The 24,357-nt window shown below is 35.7% G+C and overlaps 1 protein-coding gene across 1 annotated transcript in view; it reads right to left on the bottom strand.

The window, feature by feature from the left end:
* unc5a (unc-5 netrin receptor A) overlaps nucleotides 1-24,357 on the bottom strand; it is a 279,601-nt gene that overhangs the window by 79,503 nt on the left and 175,741 nt on the right. The window contains exons 3-5 of the mRNA XM_073820581.1: nucleotides 18,193-18,336; nucleotides 13,102-13,205; nucleotides 12,357-12,537 (exon numbers count right to left, since the gene is read on the bottom strand). Of these exons, the coding sequence (XP_073676682.1) occupies nucleotides 12,357-12,537; nucleotides 13,102-13,205; nucleotides 18,193-18,336 (429 nt within the window). The remainder of the gene's footprint in view (nucleotides 1-12,356; nucleotides 12,538-13,101; nucleotides 13,206-18,192; nucleotides 18,337-24,357) is intronic.

Below are 24,357 nucleotides of genomic sequence, written 5' to 3'. Positions count from 1 at the left end.
TTTATCAAAGCTCTGCTGTTTCTCTTTCTGTCTCCCGCTGTCTGGCTGTGCTCTGGGAACACGCTGCCTCTACCTGCAGCTAGTCAGTAAATGATGATTTATACCTCCTGCAGTCAGAAGTCACGTTTTGATAAATCGGGATGAAGTCTCAGATGTAATTTTTAGGGCCTGCAGTTGTCCGTGCGTGTCTTTGTATGGTGATAAATGGAACGGGATGGTCACTCTCTCTCCTTCTGCTTTTCTCTCGCTGACAGGATTTGGGGAGCTCTGGTGAGCAAGCTAACGCAGGCAGGTGCCTATTTTTGATTGGGAACACAACTGAGTTATCCTTGGCCAGGACACCACAACTCCCTTGCTGCAACCCATGTCAGGATTAATCAGTCGGAGTGTGAGAAACACAAAGGTAATAAAGCCACCACAGAAACAACGTCCAACTCGCTTGCTCAGCATGACCCTTATCAAAAAAGCATGCACTGGCTACCACTGTGAACTGCCTTTCTTCCCATTTTTTTTTTCTCTTATTTTTTTTTCCAACAACAAGCAACTTATCTGTCTGCACTGAACACAAAACCGAGGTGTGACACAACACAATCAGAACGTATTCAAATTCAAATCAGAATGTATTCAATATATACTATATAGCTAACAAACAAGACTGAAAACCAATCTTCAGTAAAAGGTACATTTATTACTAATAATTATCGGAATAAACAATTATTTCCGATAAATAAAGTTAATTTCCTTATGGTTTCAAAGCAAAAGTGACTTGCAGCATCAATTACAGAATATAACAGCTTTAAACAAGGCACATTCAGTCAGAAATGATCTGTTTCATAACCTTCAATTTGCACTTAGTCTGAATGAAAAATATTAACAAATAAATACATTTTCTAAATAATTGTTGTACACTAAAAAAAGGTTTGTAATTTTAACGGTAAAAAAAAACTTACAGTAAAAAAACTTTTAATTGGTTAACAGTAAGTTCCCTTACTATATACAGTAAAAAAAAAAAAAAAAACTGTATATACACTAAAAAATCTCAGTACTGTTTGTTTATGGGCAGGTTATGGAGTTAGTCACGGCATCTTTCTAGCTACGAGTGAAAAGCAAGGCAGTGCTCAGATTCCAGCGACACACTGGCACAAGAATCAGCACTATTTTGGTGAAAACTGATTACAGAGAATGGTTGAATACACATAAATTGTAATGCTATTATTTATTTCTAAAATGATTGTTAAACAAGTTCAAATGTATGTAATATTGTAAAGTATGCTGTAATTACCCAAATAAATTCAATTTGTCTTATATTTTTCTCCATGAGTGCTTACTTTTTATGGAAAGTAATGTAACGAATTACACATTACTTATTTTTGTGTTACTTTTTAAATCTGGGCTGGGCTTGATTGTTTGTTTTTAATAGTAAAAGTTTGTTTTTAACGAATGTAAAAGCACTTTCACACCAAAAAGTGCTAATGGAAAAGTAAATTCACGTCTGTACAGTACAACTGTAAGAAAAGGAAGTTCAACACTCTTCAGCAATGAGAAAAATGAAGCACAAATGTTAGTTAATCTAAAGTAAGTTTTGCTTATTAGTATGGTTGAACTAGATCAACAAAGGACAGCAGCAAAGACATTATATAATAAAATGGGATTAAATTCATAAAGGAAACAAAAAGTAACTGGTGTTACATTTTGAAAAAGTAACAGATATTTCCTTGTAAATGAAAAAGTAATGCGTTACTTTACTAGCTACTTGAAAAAAGTAATCTGATTAACTTGTGTTACTTGTAATGTTTTACCCCCAACACTGGTTGCCTCTATAATTCTTTGTGTGATTTTTTATTTCAAGCCTGTTTTAAGCAAGGTGTATAATCATTTTTTAACAATAGTTGACTTAAAACAGCCCAGCATGTTGGGTAAAAACATTTAACCCAACCAGCTGGATCAAAAAACAAAACAAAAAAACCCCCAAAAAACAGAATTTGTTCTGTCCAATGTTTTCCCAGGCTGGGTTGTTTTTAACCCAGTATTTTTTAGAGAGTAGTACTATAGTAGATCTAACAGGATATTTTATGTAATTTTACAGTAAAATACTGTTTAATGAACAGTTTGAACAATCATTTTACAATTTGCATTGCAAACGGCTACTTGATGAAATTGTATTTATCATGTCTTTTTGTATTATTATCAGTATATTATACAAGTACTAATGTATTCTATTACATTAGATGGAATATTTAAAAAATATATCAGTGATTTTCCAGCCCTGTTAATTGCAAAATGTTGCTATCATATTTTTTTACAGTAATGTGCTACCATTTTCACAGTATATTACTAAATAATCTTTAACAGTACTCTCTACTTCTCATCACCGCTTTCCTACAAAATTTAACTTCCAGTGTCTCTCTTTAAAGTGTTCACGCATATATTTCCTTCTCCGTCTCTCATCTCTCCCACAGAAATGCTATTTAAGTCGTAATCATGTGAAATCCATCCCCACAGAGCTCTGTCAGAAGCGTTCCTCCATGCTTTGTATTTTTGCTCATCAAAAGTGCCATATTTTGAGAGCACGTTACTTACAGAGCAGTGTAAAGGTGGCGTCTTATTAAATTTCACTGGATGCTTTGTAATGAAACAGGAGATTGGCTTAAGTAGATAAACCCTCTCACTGGAGGAGTGGAGGAAGAGAGGGGGTGAGCGAGGGAGACGAGCTGCAGCTGACAAAAGCTTCGATTTCCTCTCCTGTTTACTAAGCGTGGATATTTTCCGCCGGTCAGCAGCGCCTGCATAATGCCATTTTTGTCCCTGCTGAAATACACTCACGAGCCTATCGCAGTAATCAAGAGAACCCCTTCCCCCATCTACCTGAGTCTAATGTCAGCCTGTAAATGAAGCGGCCTGACTTCCATTTCAAACTGCATGCGATCGATAAGCGCTGAGGAAAAGCAGCCGCGCTGCTTCCCTGCTTCCTCTTCCTTTCTCTGTTCCCTCTCAAGCCTTGAAAGCATTACTAGCAGCAGTGAAGGAGGTCAGCGAAACTTTATAAGCACTGACACAGCACACTAGCATCAAATTATTTGCTAATCATTGTTTTTTTAAAACTCTTGCTCTTGCTGCCTTGTCTGACTTTGTTTAAAAGACAACTTGTTTTCTACCACCAGCTTTGAACAAGGGTCCAAAATTAACTATTTCCATTGCTTTTTTGTTGTTGTTGTTATTTTTTTTTATTTGTTTAAACAACATTCCAACTTCGCTTTTCTAGTTAAAACTTTTAATTTTAATACATTTATGTAAAGGTTATTTTAATTTTACTAATTACACTACAGTTTTTTATTATTAATTCAGTTTTACAATTTTCATTTGTCAAATTTGTCAAAAGTGACACACACACACACACACACACACACACACACACACACACACACACACACACACACACACACACACACACACCACACACACACACACACACACACATACATACATACATACATAATATATATATATATATATATATATATATATATATATATATACATATATATCTCCTATTGTTTCTACAAAAATCTAATATATAATATGTTTTTTAAGTGTATTTACTTTTTTAATTACGTATATTTTATTATTATTACTATTTTATTCTATTTATTTATTTTTTTGAAAATTAAAAAATTAATTCAGCAAGGATGCATTGCACTGGCTAAAAAAACAACAACTAATATATATATATATATATATATATACAATATATATATACAAAAAATGTATAATAATAATAGTAATATATAATATATATATATATATATATACACTGTAATTAGTAAAATGAAAAAATAAATAAATAAAAACTAAATTTCAAAAACAGTTTTTTGTAGAAACTTTTTCTTTTTTTGCATATATAAATAAATTAATCGAAGAATGCTGAAAAAAGAAAAAAAGGTTTCTACAAAAATCTGAAATTTTAAAATATTTTTGAAAATTATTTAATTTTTATTTATTTATTTTTATTTTACTAATTACATATATATATATATATATATATATATATATATATATATATATATATATATATATATATATATATATATATATATATGTTTTTTTGTTATTAATATTATTATTATTATTACATTTTTTTTCTTTGCTTGTTTTGTATTTTTGAAAATTAAAAATGTATTCAGCAAGGATGCATTGCACTGGCCAAAAAAACAACAACAACTAAATAATATATAATCAAAAAAATGCTAAAAAAAATGTATCACAGCTTCCAACCAAATTATTTTTTTACTTTTTTTTTTTTTTTTTTTATTTTTTTTTTTACTTTTTTTTCAATAATAACCAAATTAACATATCAGAATGATTTCAGAAGGATCATGTGACACTAGACTAATGGCTGCTGAACATGCGGCTTTGCCATCACAGAAATAAATTACATTTTTAAATATATTAAAATAGAAAGCAGTTATTTTAAATTCTAATAACTTTTAACAATATTACTGTTTTTATTGTATTTTTTATCAAATAAATGCAGCCTTGGTGAGCATGAGACTTCTTTCAAAAAAAAAAAAAAAAAAACACTTTTAAACAGTAGTGTACATTTAAATTTGAATTTAACGTCCTGTTTGCTATCTTAATTCAAATTAAACTCACATTTCAGAATTGAATTTGAATTTTGAATTGGAAAAGACATTTGTAATTCAAATCTGTATAGAAAAAGTTCCAGAACTCCATCTGGGGACAAATGTAAGAAACAACAGCACAACATAAACGTAAGAAAAAGCAAAGCAAAAACAGGGACAAAAATATGTTTCCGCCACTGGCAGGCAAGTTAATTTTGGACCCTGCTTACACCCGAACAGAAAAGACCTCATGCAGCAAAAGCAAAAGCAGCACGGAGCACGGCAAAAAAATCAACATGATGGCCGAAATGGACACACAAGCACTGCTTTAGCTATGAATAATTCAAAAGAAAAACAAACAAAAAAAAAAAAAACATGAAAAAGTTGCTTAAGCACAAAAAAAGCTAATGCCAATCAAGCTAGCCGTCCTACAGTGAGGGGGCCATCGGTGCCAAGGGGACCGTGCAAGGGTCTGTGCGCTAATGCTAAACTAGCTCTACCCTGCAGTGAGCGACGCCCGGTGGACGTTACCTGGACAGGTGGCAGTGCAGGCGCTTTTCTGGACACTCTGGCCCTCGCAGGACGTCCCGCCGTTCAGGGGAGTGGGGTTGGTGCAACTCCGGCTCCTCTTCTGCCACCCCCGACCGCAGACAGCACTGCAGGCTGACCATGTGGCCCATGTGGACCAGCCACCGTTCACTGCTCGTGCGCCCAGTGCAAAGGAGAGGGGGAAACGAACACAGCGAGTCAGGATTACCCGACAAGCACGAGGATGATAAACAGCCACAAACATGAGCTCTGTGCTAAAAAGCAGGCCACGGGGACAACGACAACATACAAAAGCTTATGTTAATGTCAATAGCTGTCAACGCTACGCTAACTCTAGTGATTTGATTTGAGGCAGTTACCATCTCAGTTGTGTTCATTTGATGTTTACACAGTTTCAGTGTTAATGGAACTGCACTTATCTACTACAACAAGCAACTAATACTGTAATACTTCTGTATGTTGATATTAAAGGTACACCACAGAGGATTCCTTGTTTAAAAATGAATTATCCAGCCAGTGTATATAAAGTCACCAGAGTTGTTTGGTATTAAGAACTGAAAAAACTTAAGGGGAGACACTGCAGGCAAAAACACTGTTTTTTCATGCACCTGTCAAGTTTGAGATTTTGGGCTTTTTGGTGTTTCATAAAGTGTTTTTTTTTTTCAGACTAGTGGAAAGAAAACACCCAAAAGACACTGTTAAGTGTTTCTTTTATAGCACTTTATCTATTCGTGTCAATAGATTTAAATTACAATCATATTTTTAAAGGCTGTTTTCTCAGTAGCACTTACACACACCAAACATTACATTTTTATTCCATTTTTTATAAAACTTTAGGTTTTTACAGAGGGATTTGCTCATATATAATCTGCTTCATTACCCCAAAATTGATAAAAATACATTGTTTTCTGTTTTTTTTTCCTCTGAATTATGGAGTGACAACATAAGATACCCAAAATCCCCTCTGTAAAAACATTTGACTCTAATATGTCAAAAAAATTGAACAAGAATTTTGAAACTGATTTTATCCAGTGTATAGTTTTTTTTGTACTAGAAATGTATGCAAATTTGTGCTAATTTGCATATTCACACCTAACTTTAAAAAAAAAACTTGTAATACAAAAAATGTTTGCAATTATCAATGTAATCAATTAACTGGGTAAGTAAGGTGATAACTATTAGTAATTTGTTTTTACCCTATACACCTGCAGCGTCTCGCCTTAAGAACTTTTTTAATTGCCAAGTAAAAGGGATACAGAATTGCAATTCTAATTTGAAGGAAGCAAAATAAAAAAGAACTAAACTTCATGTAAATGTATTTGTTTTTTACTAGAAAAGACAAGACAAGCAAATGTTTGGCAAAGCCTTGTCTGTATGGCTAAAGAAGCTTGAAACATCTTGATTTTGAAGGTTTTATAGGCCTTACAGAAAATTTGATTTATTGCAAACCAATTGCAATAGTATGTTTTAACCACAGATATCTAAATCGCATACTTCCCTACTATATAGACGTTTTTCCTGAACACGGAAGTCAAGCCTGACTCTTAACCTGAAGAATGCTTTGCATTTCCGGCCTCCAGTGTTTCTAGTCAAAGTACTATATATTCCAAGCTGTTAATCTAATGTTAAACCTATTCAAATGTTTTTTTAAAAAAAAAACACATGGCTCTATAGCGCCATCACTGTGCAACATTGCAATGATCATCATTTGTCAGTGCCTCACTCCTGAAAGTTGAATGAGTGTGTAAATGACACGAAGCTGCCGATGTTAGCTACATTAAAAACAGATGGACGCTATTTGAATGGGTTTCTATGGAGACCGAAACAAAAGAGCATCCAATCTGACGTTAGAATTCATAATGGCTGCGCTCATCGTTTACTCAGGAAAAAGGTCTATAGCAGTATGTGAACAGAGCAGTATGTTCAAATTCACAGTATTCATAAAATAGATGAAAAGCACCTGGATGACTTACTACGTATGTGCGATATATAATGGATATTATACTATATAGAACATACTTTTTTAATGGCTGCAAAGTAATTACTAAAATATATGCTATTTCAGATGCAAACAATGTTTCCAAATAGGTGAGGTGTTTATAATTTGTTTAGGTTGATTTGCATACCATTTGCTAGCACAGTAGGTGGGCATTATCACGTTAATAGAGTAACAGAATAACCAGCCAATCACAGTGAAGTCGAAGTACCACACATATTTTTGCCTGCATTTTGCCATTCCCCCAAATCTGAGACTTCATAGGTTTATGTTACTTGTGTACTCGAAGGGGTGGTCACACTAGACTTTAATTTCTTTGGATACTGCAATGGTCATGATGTAATGTCACACTCACGCTTTTTTAAAACAAATTTAACCAGTGTTGGGAAGGTTTCTTTGGAAGTGTTATAGATTATAGATCATACGTTAACCTATGTAAAATGTAATAAATAGTGTAACTAGTTCAATTACTTTATTAAAGTAATCTAACTGATTACATTTGATTACTTGTTGATTACTTTTCTAAATTTCTAATGAACTGTTATTCATTTTCAAACATTTAAAGCAGGCCGGGTTAACCTTACATACAGGAAGTACTCAACACTGATTACTGTCAGATTTTAAAAGTCCTCCATCACTTGATTTAAGATTATAAAAAAATTATTTTAAAACATAGCCACTACAAAATCAGACTTTACCATCTCTTTTTACTTTGAGATCATTTTTAGGTTAAATACGGATTTAAAATCCTAACAATATGTAGTTTAATAGCTATGCTACTGTTTTTGAAATCAAATTTTTGGATAACTATGACAGAAAAACACTGGCATCTAACAATGCCTTGGAAAAAAATAGTCTATCTTAAAACATAAAGCATATACGTAAACCGAAATAGAGAGACATTGTTGTCTCGTATTTTAGAGCAGTCAATGCAATTTGGAAAAGAAATCAACTAAATCTATATGTACGTGTGTGAAAATATTCATATGAAATTATATTCATAACTAATTTAATGACACATTTTTTCTCAATAACTGTAAAAGATTACAGTTACATTTGTTTTGTAATTAAATTGTTACTCCCAACACTGAATTTAACACACACACACACACACACACACACACACACACACACTGGTTTACATGTTTTATGGGACATTCCATAGGCGTAATGGTTTTTATACTGTACAAACCGTACTTTCTATCACCCTACACCTACCCTACACCTAAACCTAGCCCTCACAGGAGATTGTGCACACTTTTACTTCATCAAAAAAACTCATTGTGCATGATTTATAAGCCTGTTTCCTCATGGGGACCTGAGAAATGTCCCCACAAGGTCAGAATCTACTGGTATTCCTATCCTTGTGGGGACATTTGGTCCCCACAATGTGATGAATACCAGGTACACACACACACACACACACACACACACATATATAAATCGAAATACAATAGTATACAATCTACTTTTTCTTGCAACTCTACAACTTTGAACTTTAAAGTTCATGTTCTTTTAATTCAGCTGAGAGATCACACCATGACAAATACTTATTATTTTTTTGTATAAGCTTGTGCTTCTGGTCTTTGTCAGAGTTTAGTATGAATTTATAGTAAATGGAATGAAAAGTGTAGTGTTACCACCCCTAAACATACTATTTGATCTCCTGTTTTGTAATATTTGTTTAAATCTTGTACGTCAATTATTTTCTCATCCAAATTGCATGTCTGGCCACATTTGGATGTGGTAACAAAACCAAATGAGGTTTTTCACCTCGGTTGCCCTTGTCAAGTCACGACACTATCACTCAATCACCTTTTATAAGCTGTATATTAGCAAAAGTCATCGCTAAATCTACTGAGCAAAAAGCTGGGGACACATGGTGGGTTGGATGTCTTAAAGGAAACGGCCTAGATTTCATCTGGCAACGCTCACGCGGGGTGTATATTGGTTTTCTGCTCTACGCCGATACACAGTATGGTTTTTATGGCACCAATATCCTGGCTTGTGAAATGCATAATCCTGCAAGGATTCCACAATGATCCCGAGTCCAAAGTTCACGCAGGGTTTTTAATCAAGTTCCCAGCCTCCTCTCTCTTGGTGGGAGAATTCAGAGCAAATCTGATTTCTCCTTCTCCCGGTAACTCGTCCGATTTGTTGTCCTGAAGCCTCGATCGCCGGTCAGAGTCTATATTGTGCCTGAAGCCGCTCTGTAATTCTGCTCTGGTCAGACCAAATCAATTCTTTAGCCTCTCTTCTACCACTGATTGCTCACCACGAAGAAGGAAATTGCGCAGCAACTCGGGTCCTGATTACCTCTTAGTGCACCGTTGTGTCAAGTCAAGTCCAGCCTTGTTAAAATTCATCTCGGCCTCTGTCCAACAGCACTAATAACAGCTCTCACACCACCTATGGTTCAGCCAATAAGCAAGCCTGCGAGACTTCAAATTAGTAAACTGACATTTTAATGCGAAGCCATGGGGGAAAAAAAAGAATAGCATAAAGGACCATGCCTAATAGTTCTTTTGATCAAAAGGTATTCACAGGGAATTTTTCTTTAATTAATTTCTACAATGGTAGCAAATTGCTTGGGGAACATTGCACAATTTGAAACCGCCAAATTGTAAGGCGCCGCACCTAGCATTCATGTGCCATTTCTCTTTCTCCCTGTGTGAGGGCTTCATTGATTGACAGCATAAAGAGCAAAACAATAGAGCGAAAATGTTCTCGGCTCACTTTTGCAGAGCCTTCCGTCAAAACGTTCCCAAATTCGAACAAAATGCGACAACTTATCTAAATCCCTTCGTCTGAGAAATAATTGTCAGTTTAGTTCCCCTATTAAACACAACACGCTGATTGCTCTGATTGACTTGCAGTCCCTGTATTAAAAAGCATGCCCGTGTTTATTCCCATTTAATGCAAATCACACAGCTGTTTCTTAACTTATTATCTTTGATCTAGGCCTCATAATAAAACTAAAACATTGGTTGCCCAAAGAGTTCAGATTCTCCGACATGTCCGTCTGTGGTTTAGGAGTATTCTCAGTAGATCGGTCCCAATACTGTACTATGTGTCGTGTGTGATTGACTCGGCCTGGATCAGTAGAGAGCGTGTACGGGGTTGTAATGCACGCTACCTTTAGAACGCCGCTTGTCCTGGGACCCCTCCGGGGTTAGCGATGCTCTGTCGCTGTGCATTTTAATAAAGGTCAGCTAGCTTATAAACCCCATTCATTAGTCACTTTCTGCCATTAATTCAACAAGCCCAACTACAGTGTGAGTGTTTGTCAGCTCTGCTGAGATTTCGGAGACACTGTCTGGCTGCGTTGCTCCCAAACTGATATGTTGTAATGTCGCTGCAATCATACACAGCATGAATACTTTTAGAGGAGTTAAGCTAAAGCTTAAACAAAGTAACGGCAGAATGTGCTCGTGCTGTAAACCTTAGTTTTAAGATGGCTACAAGAAATATAATGGCCTCAAATGTATTTGGAGACTTATGCCAAATCTACAAAGGGCATGTAAATATATGTTATAAAATTTTATATTTACATTACATAAGAAAATAAATAAAGTAGCATTTATTTTTAATAAAAATATTCAAATGACAGGGTTCCCAGACTTTCCAATCAATTGCTGAGCACATTTAAAAAACATTTAAAAAAGGTTTGAATTTTTTTTCTAGATTAAATAATCACAAAACAGAAATGATGTGGAACAACTTGCAAAGCAACTTAAATGTTGCTGTTAAAAACAAATAAAAATAATACATTTCTAGGTAATCACACTCATAATGAATACTTGTTATTTTTTATTTAGAACTGACATGAATATGATATTTTACATAAAAGATGTTTACATATAGTCCACGAGAGAAAGTAATAGTTGAATTTATAAAATTGACCGTGTTCAAAAGTTTACATACACTTGATTCTTAATACACTGTTGTTACCTGAATGATCCACAGCTGTGTTTTTTTTGGTGATAGTTGTTCATGAGTCCCTGTTTGTCCTGAACAGTTCAACTGCCTGTTGTTCTTCAGAAATTCCTTCAGGTCCCACAAATTGGTGTTTCAGCATTTTTGTTTATTTGAACTCTTTCCAGCAATGACTGTATGATTTTGAGATCCATCTATTCACACTGAGGACAAGGGACTCATATGCAACTATTACAGAAGGTTCAAACGCTCACTGATGCTTCAGAAGGAAACGCAATACATCAATTTGAATTTGAAGATCAGGGTAAAATTAGCTTATTTTGTCTTTTGGGAAACATGTAAGTATCTTCTGTAGCTTCTGAAAACCAGTACTAAATGAAAAAAAAAAAAAAGATATTTAGGCAAAAATAAGAAAAATGTACACATCTTCATTCTGTTCAAAAGTTTACACACCTTACTCTTAATGCATCGTGTTTCTTTCTGAAGCATCAGCAAGCGTCTGAACTTCTGTAATAGTTGCATATGAGTCCCTCAGTTGTCCTCAGTGTGAAAAGATGGATCTTAAAATGATACAGTCATTTTTGGAAAGGGTTCAAATACACTGATAATGATGAAATCCAAAGAACTTGTGGGACCTGAAGGATTTTTCTGAAGAACAGCGGGCAATTTAACTGTTCGGGAACTCATGAACAACTATCACTAAACAAACAAACAAACAAACAAACAAACAAACAAACAACAACAACAACAAAAACAGCTGTGGATCATCCAGGTAACAAGTGTAATACACAGTATTAAGAATCAAGTGTATGTAAACTTTTGAACTAGGTCATTTTTAAAAATTCAACTATTATTTTCTCTTGTGGACTATATGTGAATGAGTAACTTAATTAATTTTATTAGTATAATTAACTTTTTAGGACCTGAGGTTTTTCAGGTTTATGGGAACCCTTATGTTATTTAAAAAATAATACAATACAAAATGTATATATAATGTTCAAAATTAATTGGATGGAAACTACAGCTAGTGTTGTTATAGTAAAACACTGATAAATTTTCACAAAGCAAAGCAGTCGGTATAGTTTGTTCTCAAAGTCTGATCAAAATAGAGTTGTCCGTCAAAGCTAGCCTAACTCTCTCAGTAAATTACCTCTGACTCTGGGTCAAAACCATCCCAAACTTTTGTCAGACTGTTGAAAGGTGAAGTCCATTTATCTGTGATTTAAGAATGGAACAAAGTATGAGAAGAAACACACCGTAGACAATCACAGTAGCCGAGGAGCTCTTTCGCCGAGCCACAATGTTCTTGGCAACGCAGGTGTAGTTGCCTGTGTCGGCCAGGCGGGCTTGTTTGATGATGAGATTATGGTCCACGGTGATGAAGAAATTGGGGTCAGTCTTGGGGTCGATCAGCTCCTCGTTCCTCTGCCACTCCACCTAGAGATATACACAAGAGAAAACATTTCACAGCTTCAATCTGGCTCAAACGGATGAAAAGCGCTCTGTATGCTCCTAGATCCAGCGGCCATTCTGGGCAGCTCCCAAAGACCCTGCCTGGGCTGAAGATGTAAAATTTTGGCAGGCACTGCATGCCAGCACAGGGCAGTATGAAAGTGGATTAGCATTTTTCTTTCCCTCTTTCTTTTATTCAATAGAAAATGAAAGAATGAATAAAGGCAAACACATCAGTCACTTTTGCAGTGAAAGTGGAGTTCGCTGTTGTTAGGTTTGGAAGTTTGAATGGCCATTTTGAGCTGCAACAGCTGGTCACAGGCTGGTCTAGTCCTGCACCAGTGCAAAAATACATGTATTATTAATGGGACTCCCAGAGCTGCCAAATCACATTGCGTGGTTCCTCATCCAAGTCCAGCTCACTGAACAGACGGATTATGGTGAAAGACGTCAGATCTCTGGCTCGATGGTATATTTGTGTGAGTACATTAATGAGAGGGATAATTAGCAGAGCTGTTGGATGTTAACTTGTTTACTTGTTGCTCTCACCTCTGCAGGAGGAACACCTTCAGGAGGATGACAGCGCAGAAGGACTTCCTGATCCAGTGCCACTTCCTTACCCAGCGGTTCCTCCTCAAAGTTCTTCCTCAGATCTGAACAGCAAAATCATTTTATTTTTTAGTTATTAGGTGCATTTGGAACACACATATTCAAACGTATAAGCACAACTGTAACTCAAACATATAAGCTTCCCCATGTGTATTATAAAATAAAGATGGTTACGCATGCCACACACTAGAGAAGACCTTGTCTAGGCTAGTATTCTAAGAGGAGTGGAATACCTGATCTCATGACAAAAATGTACCTGTGGGAACTTTCTCACAAGATGCGAAATAGTTACCGCCATGTATGTTTTGTGACATATTCAATGTAACATGTCCACTGAGTGGCGCTAAAAGAGTTTTTGTTCGTTTTTTCCTCTAGAACAGATGAATATACAAATAGTATGTTTTATGTGACATTGGTTTTTAACGTGTCACCGCATTCTGACTTGAAATATCCGTTGAGTAGCTCTGTAACTCTAATGCTTTGTGACGTTTTAAAATAACGTACCATCTGCACTACACCTAAACCTACCCGATATTATGAACAAAAGCAAATGTGACATAAAAACGCAATTGCAAGCATGCCGTTTTAGCTAATTTTTTCGATCTCATATCTTTCAGATTTTTCATCGTGAGACATGTTTTTCACGGGATTTGTACCCTAAAATTCCGCATCCTAAGTCCAATTCCATGCTGGCTGAGCTACCGAGCAAGCTTGTTATGTCCGGAAAGCAAAACATATGGAGCTGTAATCATGCGCTATCGGCGCCGACACGGAATGTGGTTTTAAGAGTTCTACACTTATAAACCCACACGAGAGAAGCCTCAGCTCGGCCAGATCTTCTGGAATACGACCATATCTCACATCTACTCGTGTGATATTGCTCATTTAAAGGAGCAGTTCACGTTCATATGTCTTTCTTTCTTCAATCGTAAGGAAATTATGAACAATTATGAACAAAGAAAGACATGAACATCTTGGATGACAAGGGGGTGAGTACATTATCTGTAAATTTTTGTTCTGAAAGTGAACTACTCCTTTAATAAATAGAATATTGATTACATTGTTAATGTAAGAATAAAATGGATATTTTTTTCTTTTTATTTCTGCTAGTGTAAGTAATGTTTATTTAACCAATAAAAGAAAGGGAGGACTTTGCCTCATTTCAGAAAACCACCGCACACCACTGGTGTACATGTATCACCAGGAAGGTAAAGTGCCAAGCCATTTAATCTAACATTATCTGTGTCATATTTAGCAATGCCTTTTTTGAGTTCAGAGCTCCTCCATATATAACTCAAGGCTTTGTTTGCACCATGCACGTTCAACCAAGAGCTGTGAGCGCTCTTTCTCTCTCAGAAGGATCCATATCACAGACCCGAGTGCTTATTAGACCCTGCTTGGTTGCTTCAGAGAATGGTTGTCTGCAGCCCCCAGGCAAAGCATCAACAAAAAGGAATTGCATTATCTTCCTCCACTACTCGATACCTCACCAAGGCTGTGGTATCCGCACGACCACCCACTCTACCTAAAACCCCTGGGACAAGTGTTGATGCGAGTCGAATTGTATTTGCTCGTCAAAATTGCATTACTCTTGATGGAGGGCTTTCGTGCCCTCCTGACTATGGATGGCACAATTTCAAAACAATATTTGCATAAACGTTTATAGCTGTTACGACAAGAAAAAGCTTTTGGAAGAAGGTGTCCATTGAGACCGCGGACTTGTCTTCCGTTCGGAAGCCGGGGAATAAAATCTCTCTCAATAACGAAGACACTGCCAGTCATTTCGTTTCCTCAAAACAGATGTCATGCCTGTCTTCACCAATCAGGCCTCGGCAAACATTAAGAGGTGAAGAGGGGTCTTTGACATTCAATTTAATTAAATAGGATTTAATGGGAATAGGAGAGGCACAAAGGATTAGATGGCCATCAAGTCTGGAGATGACATTGTCATGACTTTGAGAGGAAAACTCTCAAAGGAAAGAGGTTTGTTAAAGGAGTATTTCACCCTAGTGCAATTACAATGAATGGGGACTGAGGCTTTCATGCTCCAAAAAAGACCGAAGCACCATACAAATGACACAAAAGTGGTCCATATGACTCATGCGCTATATTGAAAGTGCTCAGAAGTTGTACGGCACTTTGTGTGCAGGAACAGACTGAAAGTTACACAGCCCACAACCGTTTGAACCACTTTTGTAGTAACTTTGCAGAGACCCTGGTCGCTGTAATCACTCTTGGGTGAGTAAATGACAGTTTTTTTTTCTTTAAAAGTCCTTTCATCACCCGAAATCGAGTGAGTGAAATTTTGGTTTGGCAAGAAAAGAGAAATATCCATTCAGAATTTTTTATAAGCACCATACTGAGACAAATCCCAAATCCAGTTTAATCGCACAATGGTTTAAATAATTGGTTCATACAAAAAATACACATTATCTTCCTTTCAACACTACTTTAAAGAAAGGACGTCTTCTCTTCTGTTTTGTGCTGACGTTTGTCCTGAGCGAGGCAGTGCGGTGGTGCGGTTTCCTGGTGTTTAATCACACAGAGATATCAAAACCACCAGGCCTCTTGAGGCAATTACAGAGTGTTACATTGCAGATTAGTAGATTTCCTTGCCACAGGCTCTTCCTGATCAAACTTCCCAATCAAACATTAAATAAGTCATATAAAACCAACTGAATCAATCAGCCTTGGGGAAAAACGGAACATAAGTGGTTAGATTGATTGGCTAAATGGAATTTCAAAATAACTTTTAATAGAAAGTATACCATTATCGAAACACTCTATGGTGGAGAGATAAAAAAAGAGCAAATGCTACTGTGATGTAGAACACTTTAAAGACATTAGGGACAAATTAATTTGGTTAGACATGCTTTTTACCAAAACACACTGTTTACACAGGATTTGAAATGAGTATTCAAAAAAATGGCGTTAAAGGAACACTCCACTTTTTTTGGAAATAGGCTCATTCTCCAACTCCCCCCGAGTTAATAAGTTGAGTTTTACCGTTTTGAAACTTTTAGCATAGCTTAGCATAGATCATTGAATCCTATGAGACCAATAGCATCACGTTCAAAAATGACCAACGAGTTTCGATATTTGTCCTATTTAAAACTTGACTCTTCTGTAGTTATATCGTGTACTAAGACCGGTGGAAATGCAAAGCTTCAATTTTCTAGGCTGATAAGATTAGGAACTTCACACCCATTCCGGCGTAATAGTCAAGGAAGTTTGCTGCCGTAATAAGGCTGAAGCAGGAGCAGTAATACCACGCAGCACATGTGCAAATGCTAAACTAGCTGGGAACTCATTTCTGATAATACTCCGCCTGCTTCGGCCATATTACGGCAGCAAACTTCCTTGACTATTACGCCGGAATGGGAGTGTAGTTCCTAATCTTATCAGCCTAGAAACTCGCAGCTTTGCATTTCCACTGGTCTTAGTACACGATATAACTACAGAAGAGTCAAGTTTTAAATACAACAAATATGGAAACTCGTTGGTCATTTTTGAACGCGATGCTATTGGTCTAATAGGATTCAATGATCTATGCTAAGCTATGCTAAAAGTGATATCGCCAGAACAGGAGAAGGGCTGAATGGATTTCAAAACGGTAAAAATCAACTTATTAACTCGGGGGGAGTTGGAGAATGAGCCTATTTCCAAAAAAAGTGGAGTGTTCCTTTAACATCTATAGCAGGAAACAGCTGTTAAGTTGCTATTGTGTTTTCCACTCACAGGACCTATGGAGGTCAGCTATTAATTTTAGTTGCCATTTCAGAATCTGTATTTTCTAGTGGAAGGATGTAAATTAACTTATTTGCTTTAACCTTTGGTGCTCAATTGGTTTTGCTTTGGGACTGAGATTTTTTATTAAGGATGAAAAGATGACCTAATGACCCTCAATGTATGAACATTATGTTTCATTTTTGTTCCAGGACCAGACTTTGCAACCCCTGGTTTAATTTATAAAGTGTACTTACTGACTTACTGAATGAATGAATGAATGAATGAATAAATACATAAAATACAGATAGATAGATAGATAGATAGATAGATAGATAGATAGATAGATAGATAGATAGATAGATAGATAGATAGATAGATAGATAGATAGATAGATAGATAGATAGATAGATAGATAGATAGATAGATAGATAGATAGATAGATAGATAGATAGATATAACAAGTAAAATACTGGAAATGTTTTTTTTCATTTTCCTTCATAATTGTTTAGTATGATTTTTTATTTAAGAAATTAATACTTTTATTCAGCAAGGATGCATTAAATTTGAGTAAAGATTTTATACAGTTACAAAAAAAAACAATTTAAATAAATTGTATATATAAAAAAATAATAATAAGAAATAAAAAAGGATGCATTAAATTGTGGTAAAGACTTTTATATTTTTATAATTGTTATAAAAGACTTATATATTGTCCATTTTAAATAAATTCATTTTTTTTTCAACAAAGAAACCTAAAAAAATATTATATTATATTATATTATATTATATTATATTATATTATATTATATTATATTATATTATATTATATTATATTATATTATATTATATTATAATGATTTCTAAAGTATCATGTGACATTAAAGACTGAAGTAACAACTGCTGAAAATTCAGCTTTGCATTACAGGAATAAATGACAAATAAAATAAAATAAAAAGTTATTCTGAATGATAATATCATTTCACATTACTGCTTTTACTGTATTTGTTACCAAATAAAAGTTCTTTCAAAAACAATAAATCTTACCATATCCTCCTCTCTCTCTCTCTTTAATACATATTTATTGATTTATTATCTTATTATGTCTCCATTATGCTTTATTGTTTAGTTGCACATTATCTTTTGCATTTATTTTTTATCCCTTCAATCTATATCAGCACAGACCTGTGACCCATTTTGGGGAAGCACCCCACCAGTTGAGAACCACTGTGCTAGACATATATCCCATTATCACAGATTATAAAGAGCCATGAAAATGTTTGTGTTATACGATAAGAAACTCACAGGCGATGCGCACAAATGCCTTTTGGCTCTTCTGGGTTCCTGTAGTGCTCCAGGCCACACACTGACACCAGTAATCCTCCAGACCGAAGATCTTCTCCACCTGCTGTCTGGAGATGTCAATCTTCACCTGCATCACCGGCAGCCCTGGGACCAAACCAGACAAAGCAAACATGTTCAGCTCAGTGCTCCAAACATATCGTCATTGACAGAGACAGAGAGAGACATTCAGAAACAGTCCTTCAACCGAAGCGAACACCAGACCCCTGTGAAAACTCTTTATTTGTGTCAAACTTGCGGTTAATGGGTTGCAAATTGGTTGGCGGAAATGAGCAGCTCTTTACTGCCAGTGGTGCATCAAAACTTTGGCAACAATGTGAAATTTATCACAGCTGTCAAACTTTTCACGGACGTTGCAAACTGTCCACTGTTTCCAAAGGCTTCACCACGTCCGGTGAAGAGCTGCCAACCATTTGAGATAAGTGGAAACAAATTAAAGTTTTCTGCAAATAAACATTTTCGTTGCTTATGGAATACTGATAGTCGATTGAGCTCTATCTCAATCATTGTTTACTAAATGCAGGAAGCGTATGACATGTAAAACCACCTTGAAATAGAAAATCCCAAACTCTAATACGCTTTCTGGGATGAATTAATAAATAAACAGATATTAATATTTATGCGAGCTTCCAGTGGGAGATATTTTTCCTGGTTACTCAATATGTGCGTTTCCATTCAGACACGAGTGGCTAGGATTATCCCATCAAAGCTCAGAGGTCTCTTCTGAAAATAAAAATTAAATAGAACAAGAAAAAAATTGGAATGAAGTGATAATTTGTCAGCTGCAGTAGGGTGAATAATGTCTATAGAACTGGTGTGAAGTCATCCAACAAAATGATTCATTTTCAGCTGACAATTACAAATGAACATCATCAGAGTTAACCAACACCAACAACACAAACTGTGTAATGCATAATAAAACTCTCTTTGAGGATGAAGGGAGGGGGTTAGACAAAGATCATTTTTCTTTTCATTATCTCTGGACCATCTCCTCAACCCCTAAGCTTCTCTGATATTTTCCTCCATGGTTATCGTTCATCTCAACACAAAAGCGTGACCTTGAAGATGTCTACATCCCTCTGAACAGCCACCTTCCTCCTAATTTCTTCTATAATCTCTTTTCAAGCTTGATTATCTCTATTTCCAACCTTGTTCATCCCTTCCTCTACCTTTCTCGTTTGTATGCTCAAACAGATTTCTGGGTTTTTCTAATATTTTTATGTATCTCATACAGTTTTCAAATAGATTTTTTGTGCATGAACATTCACAATAATTTTAGGGTACTATTTAAGGGCAAGATTTACTAAACAGGGCAAATTCGCATTAGAACATTATTCCATAAAAGTGTCAATGGAAGGGAAAAATTTCTATGGTGACCAGCGCAATCTACCAATGTTTTTTTTTTTTTTGAGTGTTAAACAATGACACAAATAACAGTAATTTGACGAGCGCAAACGTTAGTAAATCATGTTGTATGATTCATTTTAATAAGCGATTCCTCCCGGAAATTTTGTGTCTAAAAGGGAAACTCATACAAATGCATTTTCAATAAGGTCAGGCATAAAAAACGGTTTGTGCTGGCACAAGCTGTTAGTAAATGGCCCTAAATGTTTAAATATTTTAGTACATCGTCTGCATTCAAATGCTCAAACTGATTTCTACCTATTTTAAATGTTTTTTTTGTGTGCACGTTTGAACTCACAATTTGATTTTTTTGTATTCAGATCTATGTTTGATGAAGTGCTGGGTGATATACCATTCCAAACGGAATGAATAAAAAAAAAATTTAAAAAAAAAGACAATCGAACATATTATAATCAGTAGGTGGGTTTCCATTACAGATTTTTGCAAAACTTTTGCGAGGTTTTATAAATGTCAATAAAAAACTGTTGCGAAATTATGCCATTAACCGATGTTATGTGACTAAAACATAAATATAAGTCGCGATAAGTCATGGCGATGGATGTTGGTAGGTTTACGTATGATGTGGCCACTGCACTAGCCATTCATTTTAATTGTAGGAGGCATCTATCTTTACAGAAGCAGTGCGGAGAGTTGCTTCTGGGACACTTCTGAAACTGAACCAAGCTGCGGCGCGACCTGTGCAGTGTAAATAAGGGACTATCCAAGCTGTAATTGAACGCAAGGTCACCTGTAAATGTGAAAAAGCTGGTTCAATTGCAGTTTTGCGAAATATTAATTTTTTCGAATTGACTGAAAAATCACCTCATAAGCATAAAGGTTCAAATAATTCAAATTCAAATGGTTCAAATGATGTTGCGGGACAGAGCGACACAACAACTGTGTCGTGTCCGGTGTAAGGAACATACACACCGTTGTTAATGGAGAGGAGATCTCTGTTAATTGCTTACACTTCTGATTAATGGTTGGAAAACTTTTAAAACTATTAATAACACACAATTCATTTTTTAACTGGGCAAATGAAGAGACTGTAGATGGTTCGCACTCTGAAAAACTAGACAAAGTCTTTAACAAAAAGAATCAATTATTTTAATAGAGCAAGAGCAGACGTTTCAGCCATCCAGCTATTCTCAACTGGGCAAATGAACCAACTGCAAATGGTTGTTAAAAGAAGCCAGAGATGCTGAAGACAAACGGAAAGAGGAGAAAATACTGTAGCAGGCAGATCAAGCTTACGGTTCACAATGCAAAATATAGAAAGACAATTCTAAATACTGAATTTTGGGTGAGGGGTTTATACAGTGAGGGAAAAAAATGATTTGATCCCCTGCTGATTTTGTAAGTTTGCCCACTGACAAAGAAATGATCAGTCTATAATTTTGATGGTAGGTTTAATTTAACAGTGAGAGACAGAATAACAACAAAAAAATCAAGAAAAACGCATTTAAAAAAAGTTATAAATTGACTTGCATTTTAATGAGTAAAATAAGAATTTGATCCCCTATCAATCAGCAAGATCCCAGGTGTCTTTTATACAGGTAATGAGCTGAGATTAGGAGCACACTCTTAAAGGGTCTCCAGATAAAATGGCGCTAAACATACGCATGTGAATTACACGTGCATCGCTTCTCCACATTCTGTATGAACCGATGACAATGATCAGACATACAATGTTAACATTATTGCAATAAGATGGGTAAAGAAAGATAAATTCACTTACATTCATGCACGCACATTTACCACTCACTGAAGATTGCACATGCAGCAAATGAAACTGAAAGTAAACTGGAACCTCTCCGGCAGAACTACCGTCAGCACTCTGTACACGCACAACTACATGCCCATTAACAAGACTAGCCTTACAAAACGAATAAGGATTTTAGTACATAGATAACTAAATAAATTAGCACGATAGTATCATGTATCGGGGATCTCCAGTGATGGGAATAACGGCGCTATAAATAAACGGCGTTACTAACGGCGATACTTTTTTCAGTAACAAGTAATCAAACGAATTACTGTTTCCCCCGTTACAACGCTGTTACCGTTACTGGCAATAAAATGCGCGTTACTATAACTGAGAACACTGAAGCGGTTTTCGTGCGAGCAGCGTCTCTCTCAGCCATAAGACCTCTCCTTCTCTGGGGTGTGTGTGTGTGTGTGTGTGTGTGTGTGTGTGTGTGTGTGTGTGTGTGTGTGTTTGTGTGTGTTCGGGGCGGGACACATAACCAGTGATGATGAGTGACTGTAAACCTGGTGTAACTGAGAACGCGATGATTGGCTTAGATTGAGTAAATTTCCATTGTTTGCCAATCAGAGGCAGAGTAGTGCGGGTGTTCACACACAAGCACTCGGTCAGTCGCGCACACACACACCAACATCCAGGAGTCACAACGATGGCAAGTCCAACAAGTTCAAAGGTAGCTTTTGCAAACTGGAAGTATAAGCACTACTTTTCCCTCGATGAGGTGAAAGGCAAAAATATTTATGTAACGTGCAACTTATGCCCAGGAAAAATAAAAAGAGTCTCTCTGCGTCGGTGACAAGTAATTCTAATCTACTGAAGCAGCTCACATCGTCACATGCCGCCACAAAATTAATGGCTAAGAACGCAGGTTATAAGGATATTTAAAGTTCTAAAGCATCTATTGTGCTTTATTGTTCCACTATAGTAATGATAATATTTATAATAACATGTTGAATTTGATAGTGTCTCTCACGTTGCCCCACAACAACATTAAAATTGTGTAGATTAGTGTACAATGTTTTATATTTATTTTATAGTTATATTAAATTAGATTTTTTTTAAGTAACGCAATAGTTACTTTGCCTGGTAATTAGTTACTTTTATAATGATGTAACTCAGTTACTATTTGTGAGAAGTAACTTGTAACTATAACTAATTACTTTTTTAGTTAATTAGGTGCGTGCCCAACACTGGCGATAGGACAATATGAAAATTAAGTATATCGCCCAGTGAGTGAATGCGCACTGACTATATAAAACTCACGCACGTGTAAAAAAAAAAAAAAAACAGACAGTGTTTTCCTCCAAATCACATAATTGACTAGAGAATTAATAGAAATTATGGTAACACTTCACAATAAGGTTCCTTAGTTAACATTAGTTAACATGAACTAATAATGAATTGCATTTATACAGCATTTATTAATCTTTGTTAATGTTAATTTCAACATTTACTAATACATTATTAAAATCTTGTTAACATTAGTTAATGCAGCGTGAACTAACATGAACGAACAATGAACAACTGTATTTTCGTTAACTAACGTTAATGAAGATTAGTAAATACAGTAACAAATGTATTGCTCATGGTTAGTTCATGTTAGTTAGTACATTAACTAATGTTTAACTAATGAACCTTATTGTAAAGTGTTACCGAAATGGTATTAAGAACATGTGAGAATACCATCTGTTCTCAGATGTGATGATAACTCTTCTCTCTAGGAATACTTTTCTTCTGTGTTTGTTTACACTGGTTTTCGAAACAGCTTCTCCACTCTCGTCCTTTTGTGCAACAGCAGTGGGCATGTGATGTAAGGCTCAAATCTTATTGGATGGCCATGTTTTCGCTTTCCGAAACTGAAAAGATTAGTCGGACTGGTTGTTAAAAAAACATTCGCTTTTTTGGTGAGTGAATGTTCGTGGAAGCATCCATAGAAATCTGTGGCTTTATTCCAGTGCGTCATCACATGCGATATCCGTTCCGCTTTTTCACGCTCAGTGTGGAAAGGCCTTTAATCTTATAGAAAATCTGTGGAGGGAGCTGAAGGTTTGAGTTGCCAAACGTCAGCCTCGAAACCTTAATGACCTGGAGAGGATCTGCAAAGAGGAGTGGGACAAAATCCCTTGATGTGTGCAAACCTGGTGGCCAACTACAAGAAATGTCTGACCTCTGTAATTGCCAACAAGGGTTTTGCTACAAAGTACTAAATTAAGTTTTGCGAAGGGATCAAATACTTATTTCACTAATTAAAACGCAAATCGATTTATAACTTTTTTGAAATGCATTTTTCTGGAATTTTTTGGTTGTTATTCTGTCTCTTACTGTTCAAATAAACCTCCTCTTCTCTCTAGGAATACTTTTCTTCTGCTTTTGTTTACACTGGTTTTCGAAACAGTGCCACCACTCTCGTCCTTTTGTGCAACAGCAGCTGCTCCGGGCATGTGATGTAATGCTCAAATCTTATTGGACGGCCGTGTTTTCGCTTTCCGAAACTGAAAAGTTCATCGGACTGGTTGTTAAAAAACTCTAAAAAAAAAAAAAAAAAAAAAAATCTGTTGTTTTATTCCAGCGTGTCATTGCATGCGATATTCGTTTCACTTTTTTGTGCTCAGTGTGGAAAGGCCACTGCAAAGAGATGTGTGCAAACCTGGTGGACAACTACAAGAAATGTCTGACCTCTGTGACTGCCAAAAAGTCATGTTTTGCAAATACTTATTTCACTCATTAAAATGCAAATCAATTTATAACTTTTTTGAAATGTGTTTTTTGGATTTGTTTTGTTGTTATTCTGTCTCTTACTGTTCAAATAAACCTAAAAAAAAGAATGTAAAGTGATTCAAATGCAGTGGTTCTGCAGCTGTTTCATGCATTTTGATTCATATAAAGCCACAGTCTAGGATAAACCATCAGAATCCTTAAAAAAATGTGATACAGATTTT

Source organism: Garra rufa, chromosome 16, assembly GCF_049309525.1.
Source record: "Garra rufa chromosome 16, GarRuf1.0, whole genome shotgun sequence".
Classification (NCBI taxonomy): Eukaryota; Metazoa; Chordata; class Actinopteri; order Cypriniformes; family Cyprinidae; genus Garra; species Garra rufa.
The sequence above is the reverse complement of the archived record's forward strand: the minus strand, read 5'-3'. Positions and strand labels throughout refer to the sequence as shown.